The 14,215-nt window shown below is 40.6% G+C and overlaps 1 protein-coding gene across 1 annotated transcript; it reads right to left on the bottom strand.

Annotated features, from left to right (window-relative positions):
• Nucleotides 1–6,709: 6,709 nt before the first annotated feature.
• On the bottom strand, nt 6,710–14,126 carry mvk (mevalonate kinase). Its single transcript, XM_080043123.1, has 10 exons — nt 13,795–14,126; nt 13,194–13,341; nt 12,649–12,793; nt 11,689–11,844; nt 10,799–10,902; nt 10,619–10,664; nt 10,344–10,434; nt 9,767–9,886; nt 9,400–9,553; nt 6,710–7,272 (listed from the first exon to the last, which is right to left on the bottom strand). The coding sequence occupies exons 1-10, from the start codon at nt 13,870–13,872 to the stop codon at nt 7,121–7,123; spliced, it is 1,194 nt and encodes a 397-aa protein (XP_079899249.1). The 5' UTR covers nt 13,873–14,126; the 3' UTR covers nt 6,710–7,120.
• Between the last annotated feature and the right edge of the window lie 89 nt (nt 14,127–14,215).

The following is a 14,215-nucleotide window of genomic DNA, read 5'->3' as shown; positions in this document are numbered from 1 at the left end:
TTTTCTCTATTACGAGCCTACCATCAGGTCAAAACTTGTCCAATACTTTGGTTTATGAACAAATGCTTGCATTATTAAAGAGCTTTATTACGGAGCATTTTGCCTATACTGTCCTTTCTGTGTTAAGTGCTAATGTTAGAATGCTAACATGCAAAACATAAGCATTTAGCTCAGAGTGCAGTCAAACAAAGCATGGCTTAAGCCTTGTTTTCTTGTGAATAAGCCCTTTTCAATAGATCTTTTTTTAAATGCCTAAAAGGAGGGGGAGGGGGAAGTACTTGTTCACAACCAGTAGCCTAAACGCATCTAATGATGAGATGTCCAAAGTAGACATTGTTTTGTTCAAGGCGTCAGTTGCCTAAAAGGTTGGGAATAAATAAGGTGTTCAATCAATATTCAGTATTCCGACCGAATATTATATAGACAAATGGATAATAAGGAGCTGGAAAATAAAAGAACAGTTCTTTGACAGCACCCTTGCACCCTGCCGTCTTAATTGGACCCCCGCCTCTGACACCGTCCGCCACCCCATGACTTACCGAAAGGGCAAACACCCCCAGGAGGATCATACAGCCCATCGTGGCTGAGAGGAGGTCATGACGTTGATGTCTCCTCTGTCAGTGCACCGCTATGAATGCTGGGAGAAGATGATCGCTCAAATCTCTCACGCTGTGGACAATTGCACATCGACACACTAATCATGACATAAATCACACACACAAAGCAATTTTCAAAATTAACGACGAGAACATATTGTGATACGGAGGCCTTTATGTGTAAATGCTAAAATGCTCACTGTAGGAAGTCCTACACTGAATCCCTGTTAGTAAAGGCGGAGGCCAACAGCGACATGATATCTTGTCAGTCAGGTCTAATTCTGTATTCAACCTTAATGGCTCCTGACAAGCATTTCGACAGCGAGACCAGAGGGAATGTGCCACAGTGAGCATGACCACTCAGCAAACTCACATTAAGCATTACATTCCTCCTGCATGGACAAAATGAATTATACATCCTTGGTACTCCCAACATTGATCCATTTCAGACAAAACTCCCTAAATGTTAAATGATTTGTCCGTCTCCTTCCTCTCCGTTGGGACGGGCCCCAGTTTTCACTATCTTTCCGATACTGACATTTCTCCTTCTACCCTTGACCCCCTTTCTCCACTCCCTCCGTTATCTAAAATAATCTCAGGGCCTCTTTAGATTCTATTCATCAGAGCAGAAAGAGGCAGGCGCTGACATTGATATAAAAAATACCATCTGTGCCTTACAGGGGGAAAAAGAGTGAGAGAATGAGACAGAAAAGAAAGAGGGGCTTCAAATGAAACAGGCTCCGTTGTCTCCCTCACCCCCCACCCCCCCTCGTCAATGCCATTTCAATTGAAAAGCGCAGTGGTAATTAAATTCCAGCAGGGGTTAGGGGCAACTGTGCGGCACACTGACGGGGGGCTGCCCTGACATAAAGATGACACAATTCAAGAGGACAGAGGGGGCCAGGCGGAAAAGGAGGGAGGGTGACAAATGTTGTTTATTCAAGTACACTGCCAGATTCGTATACTCCTCAATCTTCATGACATTTAAAAAATAGAAAATGAAATGGATATTCAGACTCAACTGAAATCCCACAATGACCTTTTCCCCAAATCAGGGGGGTTCCAAACAGATCCGTCTTGTGTATCTGCGGCATGTGCAGAATATTGTGTAAATGCTAGGGAGTATGGGCAATTAGTTGGAGAAGAATTTGTGAGGGCTGGTGTGTGTGGAGTGCGTGTGTGCATATGTGTCAGCACAAATGTGTGACTCACAGAAGGACACTGGTTGTTGTTGATTCACATTATGGTGGCGCTAATCCAGAGGCTCCAGAGAGGCCACACACTCCTGCTGTCCCCCCTCTCCCTCATGTTCCATTAGCAAAACAACACAGCCATATAGTCTGGAACTGCAGAAATCAACAGCGCGTGGCATGCATTATCTTAAATTGTTTTTTTTAACCAAACCGTAACGGATAATATTATTTTACATTATTCAAATGACTAAATCAACTCATATTCTTTGGTTTCATCATCATTTGATTTTAAACACTTTTATGTCAATAGTGAAAGCAATAAAACAGCATTGCAGCATCGAAGCAGCATACATACATGCATCTTTACAATAATCATTTCTAAGACTGAAGACTTATTTTTTTAAGCAAACAGTCCCCCGAGTATATTTGACATAGTAATTTCCTGGCCCTGTCTCCTGGATTTCTTTAGACAGATATTGTCCATGATATAGAGAAATATTAAAGCACAGCCACTGTTATAAACCTCCTCGTAGAACTGAGAATCATTGTCATTGGGTTTTGTTAAAGATGAAAAAATAAACAACTTTCATTTATCTGACTTGTCCCGTTATCATTTTCTGTTAAAATAATTTTACAAATAACTTTCATTCTCGCTGTTATCAAGCCATATTGCATGTGACAATGCAGAGTGAGCAATAATGACTGCCGATCTAATCCATTAACCCTTTAACAGCCACACCAAGAAAAAAGCAATGAAAAAATTGTTTTTTTGCATTTTGTTTCCCCTTGGGTCAATAATAAACACAATGAGAACAACAGAGACGGCGATTCATGGTTAAAGTACCAAAATTCCTAAAAATACCAAAAACAGTAGAAAAGTAAAATATAACGCCAATGTATAATGAAATAAACAACAAAATATGTTTTGTGGGCATTGAAACAAGTTTTTTTTCTTGTAGTATGACAAAAAAAATTGCTGTTTTTTATTTCAACAGACGAAAATGTTGAATCGAGCAAGAAAACTTTGCATTTCCAACTTTCATCTAGACCTCATCTGTGTTGAGGTGTAACAGCCCAATATATTCAACTTGAATTCACTTTTGATTGTATGCTAGCTGTCTTGTCGTCAAAATACTGCAGTATAGCGATTGCCATAGTGCCGCGGCTACTCCGATTCTCCAGGCAGTCTCATGTTCCATTGCCCGCTCACTTGCAAACAAGGCCCAGAGGTTCTTGAATTCCTGACTTATTCTGAAACTCAAAAAAAACTTTGCATAACACAGGAAAAAATTGCATCAATGACTTATGTCTTACCAACATTAGTCATTTGGTTGAAATCGGATTATGTTTGATAGTTATGATTTCCACATATTTAGTTACGATTTCCACATAGGGGAGAGTGGCCTAAGTTGTGCAACTTTTCACTCAAAGTGACTTTAAAGTAAGGCCTTGACAGTAAAGTCTCCAACTCAAATATGTACATATATTTCAGGGTGTTGTGCATCCCTGGCAATAAAAACTTTGGATCTGGAATAAACTGTTGAAGAAATATAGCTTTCGGAAAAAAAGTTGTCTTGATGCACAACTTGCCCCCGGTGTGGTGTAAGTTGTGCGGTTGGAGAGAATACCATGGGGTGAATTGTGCCATTGATATATATCTCATAAACTGTAATGCAAGACAAATCCATTAGACAATCACTTATTTAAGGTGTATTTAAAGTGAATAAAGTAAATAGTTGACAAAGATTGAAGGACAATTTTCTTAAACAAGGCCTAGCAGATCTAATGGTTTTACCTGCAAAGCTCACAATGACAAAGTCACCATCATCATCTTTCTGGCCATCTGAACTCTCATCAGTGGTGTCGTTAAGTGGAATTGAGATGTCACTCTCTTCTGAGCTACTGTAGACAATCACTTTCTTTTGGTGACCAGCGTATACAGCCATGCCACAAATCACCCCAATCCCAGAAATTTGGATAATAAGCATGATGCAGCAATTTAGGGCTGACATCGTGCTAACTGTATAGACTCAAAATGTAGCATACCAAAGCACTAAAACATGTGTCAAATGTTTTCAAACTTGTCTATAATTGTTCAGACACAATAATCAATAAACAATAAAAAACCTTGATCATGGAAATTTTACTTTGAAAGGCAAAACACAGTTTTTTTTAGCTTAAATGTGCTTACATCTTATTCCTTGTGTCTCCCTTCTTTACAGGATGAGTCAAATGGATGGCTCTTCTTAAATATGTGGTCACATTTCCAATTTCTTTCACGGTTTTCTAGAAACAAGGGGTGGCACAACTTCCAAAATGCACAACTTAGGCCACTCTCCCCTATTAATTTAAGATATTTACCAAATTCAATCGGAAAACATCCTGTTTGTTATATTCATAGACAGGATATCAAGGCGTAGTCATGGTGGGGAGGGGTTGCAGTTCAGTGGGCTGAGGATCTCAACTCTGCTGTTTGCAGATGATGTGGTTCTGATGGCATCATCGGTCTTTGACCTTCAGCTTTCACTGGATCGGTTCGCAGCCAAGTGTGAAGCGGTTGGCATGAGGATCAGCACCTCTAAATCTGAGGCCATGGTGCTCAGTAGGAACCTGATGGTTCAACTCCAGATATGGAATGAGTCCTTACCCCATAGTGAAGGAGTTCAAGTAGCCTACCTTTGGGTCTTGTTTGCGAGTGAGGGAACAATGAGAGTGAGATGGCCAGAGAATCAGAGCAGAGGGGGCGGTTTTGCACTCGCTTTACCGCAACGTTGTGACGAAAAGAGACCTGAGTCAGAAGGCAAAGCTCTTGATCTACCGATCGATCTTCATTCCTACTCTCACCTATGGTCATAAAGGCTGGGTAATGACCGAAAGAACGAGATACGAGTGCCCAAAATGGGTTTCTTCAGGAGTGTGGCTGGTTGCTCCCTTAGAGATAGGGTGAGAAGCTCAGTCACCCTGAGAGATTTGGAGTAGAGATGCTGCTCCTTTTGCAAAGAAAGTACTAGTTGAGATGGTTGGGGCATCTGGTAAGGATGCCCCCTGGGCGCTAGCCTGGCTCTGCCCGCCCGCCTACTTCCGGCCAAATTTCATTTTCCCTTCAGTAGTCAGTCTGGGTGTACAGTGCATTTCCCAGCTTTCGCTGGAGAATCTACAGTCGTCCAATCAGCGAACAATCGCGCTCCAGTTTCAGTTGAATGCTGCGTTCCTTTATACTCGGAAGAAGGAGATTTCCGACTTGGTAGTTCCGAGTTCCGACCTGTCTGTGTTCCAGTGCATCTGCTCGCGAAAGTATGGACGCCTAAAACCTTTTTCGTCCAAATAACTAAACGTTAGGCTCTAACAAGTTACTGTTGCCAGGTACCGGTAGATTCATTGACTACAATATGTAGTGAAGTTGGAAATTTCCGAGTTCCCTGTCCAACTGGAATGCACCGTTAAAAGCCGGCTCATGACACACGTGACGACCAAACGTGATGCGATTGGTTGGCTAATCCAGAGTGGCACTGGGCAGATCCAATAGTTTTAAACTTCGACAGACACCCGCCTCCAAGTGAGTGAACGTTTGCCAATTACAGCACTTCCAGACCTTCTGTACAAATTAAATGAAGTACGATGGTCTGGTTGGACCAGGCTACCTGGGCGCCTCTCTAGGGAGATGTTCCAGGCACGACCAAGACCCAGGACTAGATTGAGAGATTACGGTTGCGTTCCGAATCGCATAATTTCTACTATATAGTATGTAGAAAAAAGATTTAGGATGTCCCGATTCTTGTGGCCAGATTTAGGATGGTTAGAAGTACCCGGATGTCCTACTTCATGCGGCCAAGATTGTTAGTGTTGAAAAGTGCATCCTATTTGGGCGATTCTGACCCACAATCCAGTGCGCACGTGAAGTGACGTAACATTGACGAAGCCTCCATATGAAAACAAACGGGGATGCGACGGATATAAAAGCAAGAGGCAAGATCAAGGCGCAATGTTATGATGAAATAAGAGAGTAAAGTATGTCCCAATAGTATGCCTACTGCATCCTGACTAGATTCTTTTTATCGTCGGATGTAGTATGTAGAATAGAAAAAAGAAAGAGTATGCGATTCGGAACGCAACCTACATCTCTAAACTTGCCTGTGAACACCTCAGGATCCCCCAGTTAGAACTGGTTAATGTGGCTAAGGAAAGGGAAGTTTGAAGTCCGATGGAGCCGTTGGCCCACCGACCCAACCCTGGATAAGTGGATGGGCAACGTATAAATGGCTGAATTTTGAAAAAATCTCAGAAAGTGACAAAAACGACGTAAATAAGAAATTATTTTAGCATATTTATGATGAAATAGCATTACATGTTTCATATGTACAGCAATGAATGATCAGAAGTATTGATTTGTATTGCACATATTAAATTATAATGGCATTAGATGCACTTTGCTACATTAACCATAAAGTGCTAAATCAACCGTTTGGTTGAGGTAGTTTTAAAAAAATTATTACACGTTTAGGCTATTTAAGTCTTTTGTGTGGTTCAATTTACATAATTCTGTTCATTAGGGCGTTGGACAATATGACTTGTTGAAAAAATATACTTACCATTCAAAATTTCACTCAAAAACTGTCAACATGTTTGGAGTGATTTTCCTGTTTACTATTTTCAGGTTTTAGGGGACCTAAGAGGCATACCATTTAAAGACACAGTGATCTAGTGTTTTTTTTAGGATAACATACGTTAGCCGAATGGTAGAGATGGCCCAATCAGGTTTAGTTAAATTGAGCACCCCTCTCAATAAAATATAGTGACTCAAAATGTGCTCTACCAAACGGTTGAGCAGGCAGTTAAAGGGTTAAGAGAAAAAATTTGGATGAAACAATAAATTCATTCCGCCAGTGCTTCACTTACAAATTAATCAATTTATCAGGGCCTCTTACCGTGACTCCTGTTTTAACAAAGAAACATTTGTGCAACTCTGGTGCCACCTAGTGGATAAGGCAATGGTAAAAATTTACCCTTGCGCTTGTTTGAGGGGAAACAATAAATGAAAAGCTTCTTCCAAAAAAAGACAATCCACTTTATTTCCCCACAGCTCAAAATTAATATCAGTTACTTGTTAGAGACACATCTGCTTTGTTGTTAGTTTTTGAAACTATAGATTTTTTTTTTCAGTTAAGAAAAGCCATTATTAATTCTTCAGGAAAGGTCTGTCCGGTGTGAAATGTTCCTTGGTCCACTTTTTTAGTCAAGCACACTTCAGGTATTGAGGTCATGACAACCAAAATACAAACAGCCCTGTCCCAGTCTGACCACTTGCCCATCGACAGTCACAGGTGGGTCGTCTTAGTAACGGTTTAAAATCTCCAGAACTTCCTCCTTCAAAGAGAGGGGAGAGTGCTGCTGGACACCCGGCCCGCCAATACTCGTTTCCCAGCAGTCAAAGCCACAGTCTCTCAAGTCCTGCACTGTGGCCTGGATAACAGAAGAGTCGGTTTCTACAAAATAAATAAGTCATAATAGAGTCATGTCAAAGACAGCCATGTCAGGATGGGCTATGGTTTTACATAAACAGAAAAGTCAATAATCTGGACTCAATGTACATCTGTATTCAATGTGATCATAATAAAATGTCAGGGGAACATCAGAGAAGACAGATAGTACAAAGATTCCCGCCGATGGAAACTCTTCCCCAAGAAAACAAATAAAGGAGGATTTGGAAATCTATTTAGAGGATTTTGAACCCATTAAAATTCAGTACGCTCCAGGCTGCAGGCATGAACAAAGGGTGAACTTGCAGGTTCTTTGCTTGTTTGTTTTGTAAAAGAGATAGGATGACACAAAGTTTTTTAGAACCAATTGCACAGAAGTACCCTCACACCAAAGCCTTCTCCAGGCCATTTTCAGCTGACATTGTTGCTAAAGGGGAGGATGATTGTGGGAGTCTGACTAATCTAGTTTCAATAACATGTCATTTACACTAGAGACTTAATTACAGCTGGTAAAGTAGGGGAGAGTGGCCTAAGTTGTGCAACTTTTCACTCAAAGTGACTTTAAAGTAAGGCCTTGACAGTAAAGTCTCCAACTCAAATATGTACATATATTTCAGGGTGTTGTGCATCCCTGGCAATAAAAACTTTGGATCTGGAATAAACTGTTGAAGAAATATAGCTTTCGGAAAAAAAGTTGTCTTGATGCACAACTTGCCCCCGGTGTGGTGTAAGTTGTGCGGTTGGAGAGAATACCATGGGGTGAATTGTGCCATTGCTATATATCTCATAAACTGTAATGCAAGACAAATCCATTAGACAATTACTTATTTAAGGTTTATTTAAAGTAAATAAAGTAAATAGTTGACAAAGATTGAAGGACAATTTTCTTAAACAAGGCCTAGCAGATCTAATGGTTTTACCTGCAAAGCTCACAATGACAAAGTCACCATCATCATCTTTCTGGCCATCTGAACTCTCATCAGTGGTGTCGTTAAGTGGAATTGAGATGTCACTCTCTTCTGAGCTACTGTAGACAATCACTTTTTTTTGGTGACCAGCGTATGTAAACAGCCATGCCACTGGCACAACTCTCAGAAATGTACTTTGCACTAGTTGCTCCGTGCTTGTGGAACCAACTGCCACCTGACAAATGTGATTCCCCTACATTTCTGCCTTTAAATCAAGGCTCAAAATCCATATGTACACCCTGGTGTTTCCTCCCCATTAACTATCTTACCTCTGCACTACTATCTGTGTTTATGTGGATGTATGGGCTTTACGTCTTTTATTTTGGTTATTGTTATTTTACCTTCATTGTTTACCTACTGAATGCACTATGTACAGCATTTTGGACAGTGCAAACTGTCATAAATGTGCTTTTATAAATACATTTTACTTACTTACTTACTTACTTACTTATAACTCACCCAGGCCCTTTGGCACAAATCACCCCATCCCCAAAATTTTGGATAATAAGCATGATGCAGCAGTTTAGGGCTGACATCGTGCTAACTGTATAGACTCAAAATGTAGTATACCAAAGCACTAAAACATGTGTCAAATGTTTTCAAACTTGTCTATAATTGTTCAGACACAATAATCAAAAAACCTTGATCATGGAAATTTTACTTTGAAAGGCGAAACACAGTTTTTTTAGCTTAAATGTGCTTATATCTTATTCCTTGTGTCTCCCTTCTTTACAGGATGAGTCAAATGGATGGCTCTTCTTAAATATGTGGTCACATTTCCAATTTCTTCTACGGTTTTCTAGAAACAAGGGGTGGAACAACTTCCAAAATGCACAACTTAGGCCACTCTCCCCTATATAAAAAAAAAGATAGAAAGTTTGCATTTGAGTTGAATTCAGTGTTTGGTATTTGCCTTGAATGTCTTGTGGCTTTTTGATGAACACAATCGGAGCTCTGAGGATGGTCTAATTGTCCAAACACATCAGCAACGATATGTTGATTAAACGTAAAATCCTACAGCTGTGTTTGCTTCAATGTTGTGCCAAATTTTTTGTATATTTAGGCAAATAAACTATGTGAAGAGTTTGACAATAGATTTTGTGGAAACATTCAAAGTCCACACAGCTAAGACAATACACAGAGTAGAAGAACTTTCTTACAGTACCTGGTCTCAGGAGGGTGATGCCACAGCCTCCCCCGCCTGCTCCTGTTAGCTTGCTGTGGAGCCCTTTGGCCAACGTGACCCTGCATAGTGTGTCCAGGGCAGGGTGTCCCACTCCCATCACGTTGAGATGGTGCTGGTTCATGTCAAAGAGCTCCTATAAATGATATGACACAGCTGCTGTTATATAATACATGTTGCTGTTGGCAGAGGGTGAGTCTTGTGGATGTGAACAATGGCTCTGGTTTTAAGAAATTATTTACAATGAAAAGGGGATTAGGAATTATTAATTTATTTTTCAATTTTCAGTTACATTTGGACACATTGATAATGCAACAGGCTTTTTGCACCATCTTTTCCTATTTTGTACCTCTAGAATATTGTAGTGCTCTCCTGTAATGGGTTCAGATGTCATCTCTGAGAGAACTTTCTCACAAGTGCAGGAAATGGCATCAACAGAGTCCAGCACCGGGGTCAAGACAGAGGGAAACTACACGAGAGAAAAAGAAAAACAAAAGGAAATCAATATCCCCAATATTGCTTGTGCACAGCAGTTCTACACAAAGACGTGACTGCGAATTACGTGTTAACAACATGTGTCTGTGTGCACATGTTTAACAATATATTAACAGTTTCATGATGTATAAGCTGTTTACACATACGAATTGTAAAATGACAGGTCTGACATTGGTTGTGCTCCAGCCTGATCACAACATAACCACAACAACACTGTCCGGGCTTCGCCGTGTCTGAGGCAGAAATCTGCACACCTGCTGGTGTCACCAAGGCAACCGCTTGCAGGGGTGCTGCCTGAGAGTTTAATTTCAATATTTTATGAAGGCACTCAACGCCAGGCTCTGGAGTATCTGCCATGCAAAAGCGTCGCCTATTATATTAATTACAGAGTCGGCGAGTAACACAAGGGGGAGGAAGAAACCATTTACTACCTTGTTAATCTTGTCCTTCACCCCGGCAACAAGTACCTTGGTGCTACGCGGTACTTTGGTGTTGGTGAGGAGGATTCGTAATAGTGGCACCCTGTAAGAAAAGCAGGCAGATCGGAACATTTTTACAGACAAAAGTATTACAGTACCTTTGGCTGATGAATTCATTATAAAAGAGAGCACATTCGTTTTCTATGACAAAAAAAACACTTTGATTTTATCAAATCACTTTTCTTTTTATCAAATACAAATTACAAAAATGTAATTAGTGCCCATACCTGCTGAGTGGTATTATCTTCCCGGCCAAGAATCTCAGCATGCCACCTACATACAGGGAAAACAAAATCATTAAATAGATAACCATCAAACCATAAGATGATAGAGTTCTTCCATTAAAAGGTGCTCTATTCTACAACACCACATGTACTGTACCACATGTACTGTACCACATGCCTCACCCCATGTTCCTACAGCGTTGTCTACTCCTGAAGGATTGCCATGGATGATCATCTCCCCTTGGAAAGCCCAGCTGTTGATCAACTCCAATTCCTCCTGACACCACCTGCAATTATTTGGAAATGACTAAATGAACTTCGCAGTCCGATAGAAACTCTCTCAGACTCAAACTGCCTCTTCATCTCCTAACAACACAGCTATATGGGAGGGACGTGTGGTTGTTTATCAATAAATGATTATACATATGTTTGTGATAAAGCAATTTTCACAGGATTAACAGCCCAACAATAATTTTCAATCATCCGCCCCTGTCACTACCTAGAACCCACGATAGAATCAATGACGTGACTGTCTGAAATTTTACATTTTGTTGAACGTAAAACAACTCAAACTATGGACTTAAAATACAGTGACATATTAACAGTCAGAACTTCAGGAGTATATATTTCTGGACAGTTTCTATGTTTTTTCATCTTCACTGTATTCTTCATATTTCCCTGTAGGCTGTTTTGAGTTGCTTTATGTGACGTGATAATGCAGCCTTTGGCTAAAAACACTCTCTAAAAAAAAACATAGCCAGATAAAAGGCACCGTTTCAAAAAATAAATAAAATAAAATTGTTGACAGATTCATCAAAGATGCATCATAAGCTTCACAAAGAAGCATTTCAGGCAACCGTTTTGGATCCTTTTTTCTCTCTTTATCTAACAAGTGTAATGTTGGGATTTAAAGTATTTCATTCACCATAAGATTCTAACCAAGTAACTTTTGTTAAGAGACTGTACACACAGTGTGGGGCCTGCCTGTGAGAAGTATAACCACAATATGATCTCTTTTTAGAGTATATTAACCAGGCCTTACATACATTGTATTTATAACATAGTGTTGTTACCTGGCAGTGTGATCTAACTCTTTGATAGGAGTGGAGATGGCTCCACTCGCACAGAGCAGAGCTGCAGCTAAACACACGCAGTAGGCAGCACTCGATCCCAGTCCTGCTCCAGTCGGCAGCTCTGACCACACAGACACCGTCAGGCTCGGCAGCTCGCTGAGGAAATAAACAGAAAACCTGAAATAATGTTTGTATATATTATAAACACAATAGTGCCTGTATGGCTTATTACTGATTTTTAGAGATCTGTGGAGATCATTTCAAGCAAAAAATAAATCTAAAATAAATGATTTACAGTTACGCTACAAGCAGTGTGTACTTAATAATAATTGATGCACTTCTATATGCAATAGAAGTGTTCTTGGCCATGCTGTCAATATATGTCGGGGAAGCTGATTTTGGGGCCGACAGGAGAATACTCTAAACGTAATTGTCCGGCTCTTCTCTCGAGGGACAAACACATCCAGACTTGTTAAAGGCAGCACAGTGGCCCAGTGCCAGGCTCTCATTAGAGGCCATCCTGTCAGAACCCATCACCTCCCTCAGACACGGCAGCACCGTGTCAGCGCAGATTAAACCTCCCCGACAACCTGCAGCTCTAATGTTCCTGAGCACCTTCCCCGCTCACAGCTGCTGGACTTGCTCACACTAACATCCGGGCTTTTTCTCTCCCTCTCTTTACCACCTTGGCATCTTGAAAATGGCCCTCAACACCCTGAACAACATCAAAAGAGAGTACATTTTGGCAAATAAAGCATTTCCAAAAGAATGATTTCAGGGTTTCGATTTCCTATAATTTTTTACAAGAGTAAACTTTTTGACCATGTTAGTGCAGAACAGCATTCAAGTCTCAGATCTGGTGAGGGCTATTAGTATAATGTGATTTTTGTGGTCACCTGAGCCCACTAAGCTGCAGTAAGAAATGAGGAAATGCTGAAAAGAACAGTGGTACTTTCTCACCTAGATCCGAACAATGAGATGTAGATGTAGAGAAAGGCTAAGGTGGCCATGTTGCAGGTGTCCAAGTTTCCATCGGTCATACCAACAAATTCACGCAGTCTCCTCACAAGTTCAAAATCCAGACGTTTCACCTCCTCCCTCTTACCTGTTAATATCAGTTACAAAACAGTGGCATAAAGGTCACGTAAATAATATCACAATACACACTTTAATCTGTAGGTGTATGAAATCATGAATACAATAGTGTATAAAACTACTGCTTAATGTAGTAAAGGTCACTGAAATGTTATTCTTAAAATAAATGACCCTGCATTATCTCACAGTCTCTTCTTGAAATGCACAGAGCAATATAATGATCTGACAGTTTTGGAGTGAAATGATCATCACGACAAATAGGACTGTTAAAGTAATATTGCTCAACGACATTGACATTTCCCTGTATGCACTGGTCTATGGAATGCATGCTGCAGATGCAACGCTAAAAATCACAGTGTGCACAGGGCTAATGGTTAATGTGTGTTTCAGGCCATCCATCCATCCCTTACCATGGGAATAAGAAATAAGCTCCTTCAGTTCAGACAGGTCCCAGCAGAGGAATGTGTCAATATTGGGGAGGTTGATGCAAACTTTGCCAGTAGCGGTGCCCTTCAACCGTAAATATGTTCTCAGGTTCAGACTCACAGCAAGGGCCACCTGTAATGAAGATATTGCAACATGATCGATCACATAGCCAGATTTCTTTAAGTTTCCATTATCAGAATCAGGTTTATTGCGATGTATGTTGACACATATGTTCATTCATTCAATGATCATACAATAAACATAAATAACATAAGTAAAGGCATGTCAGGATTAGAAATAGAAATAGAAAATGTACAATAAAACATGTAACAAGTCAAATATGTTTAGTATCTACTTAAAAATAAGCCAATAAAGTACACATGATACATGCACTTAAATGAATGAACAGCAATGAGTGCCCGCCTTTCAGAAAATGTAGCACCCAAAACAGAATGTATTATTTTGGACAAAGATGTCTCTGTAGTGGGTGTCGCTTCATTTATGCTCCGGGTCTGATGTAACCCAGCTTCACTTAAAAGGCTCACCCTGTTAGTATCATCTCTGTTAACTGTACTTCCATCTTACCTTGCCGTGCACCACGGCATGCTCCCCGTGGAGGATCGCCTTCCCCGGAGCAGACACAAAGCAGTCCCTGACTCCCATTTCTGTAAGAGTTACCGGGCTACAGCAATGTGTCCAGAACTGGGCAGCTCGATAGCCTTCAAGTTCAACTGAAAGTGTTATTATTAGCTAGCTTAGCCACGTTAGCGACTGTTAATCCTCTCAAGCAACCTCAAAGCAACAGTCAACTCTGCAACGCAGCTCTGTGCTTTACATAAAGATTCACGGATAGAAGGAGTCAAATAAAGCGCTTCTCAAACTACATGAAGTACCCCACAGTCTTTTTCGATGCGGCGTGATTCCAAGTTAAAAACACAGCTGACATACAGGAGATGCAGGTTTGGCTTCGACTGTCCAATCAGCGCCGCAGTTAGTTGAACACATA

Source organism: Ammodytes marinus (genome assembly GCF_949987685.1).
Source record: "Ammodytes marinus genome assembly, chromosome: 2".
Classification (NCBI taxonomy): domain Eukaryota; kingdom Metazoa; phylum Chordata; class Actinopteri; order Uranoscopiformes; family Ammodytidae; genus Ammodytes; species Ammodytes marinus.
Note: the sequence above shows the minus strand (reverse complement) of the source record. Positions and strands in the feature narration are given on the sequence as shown.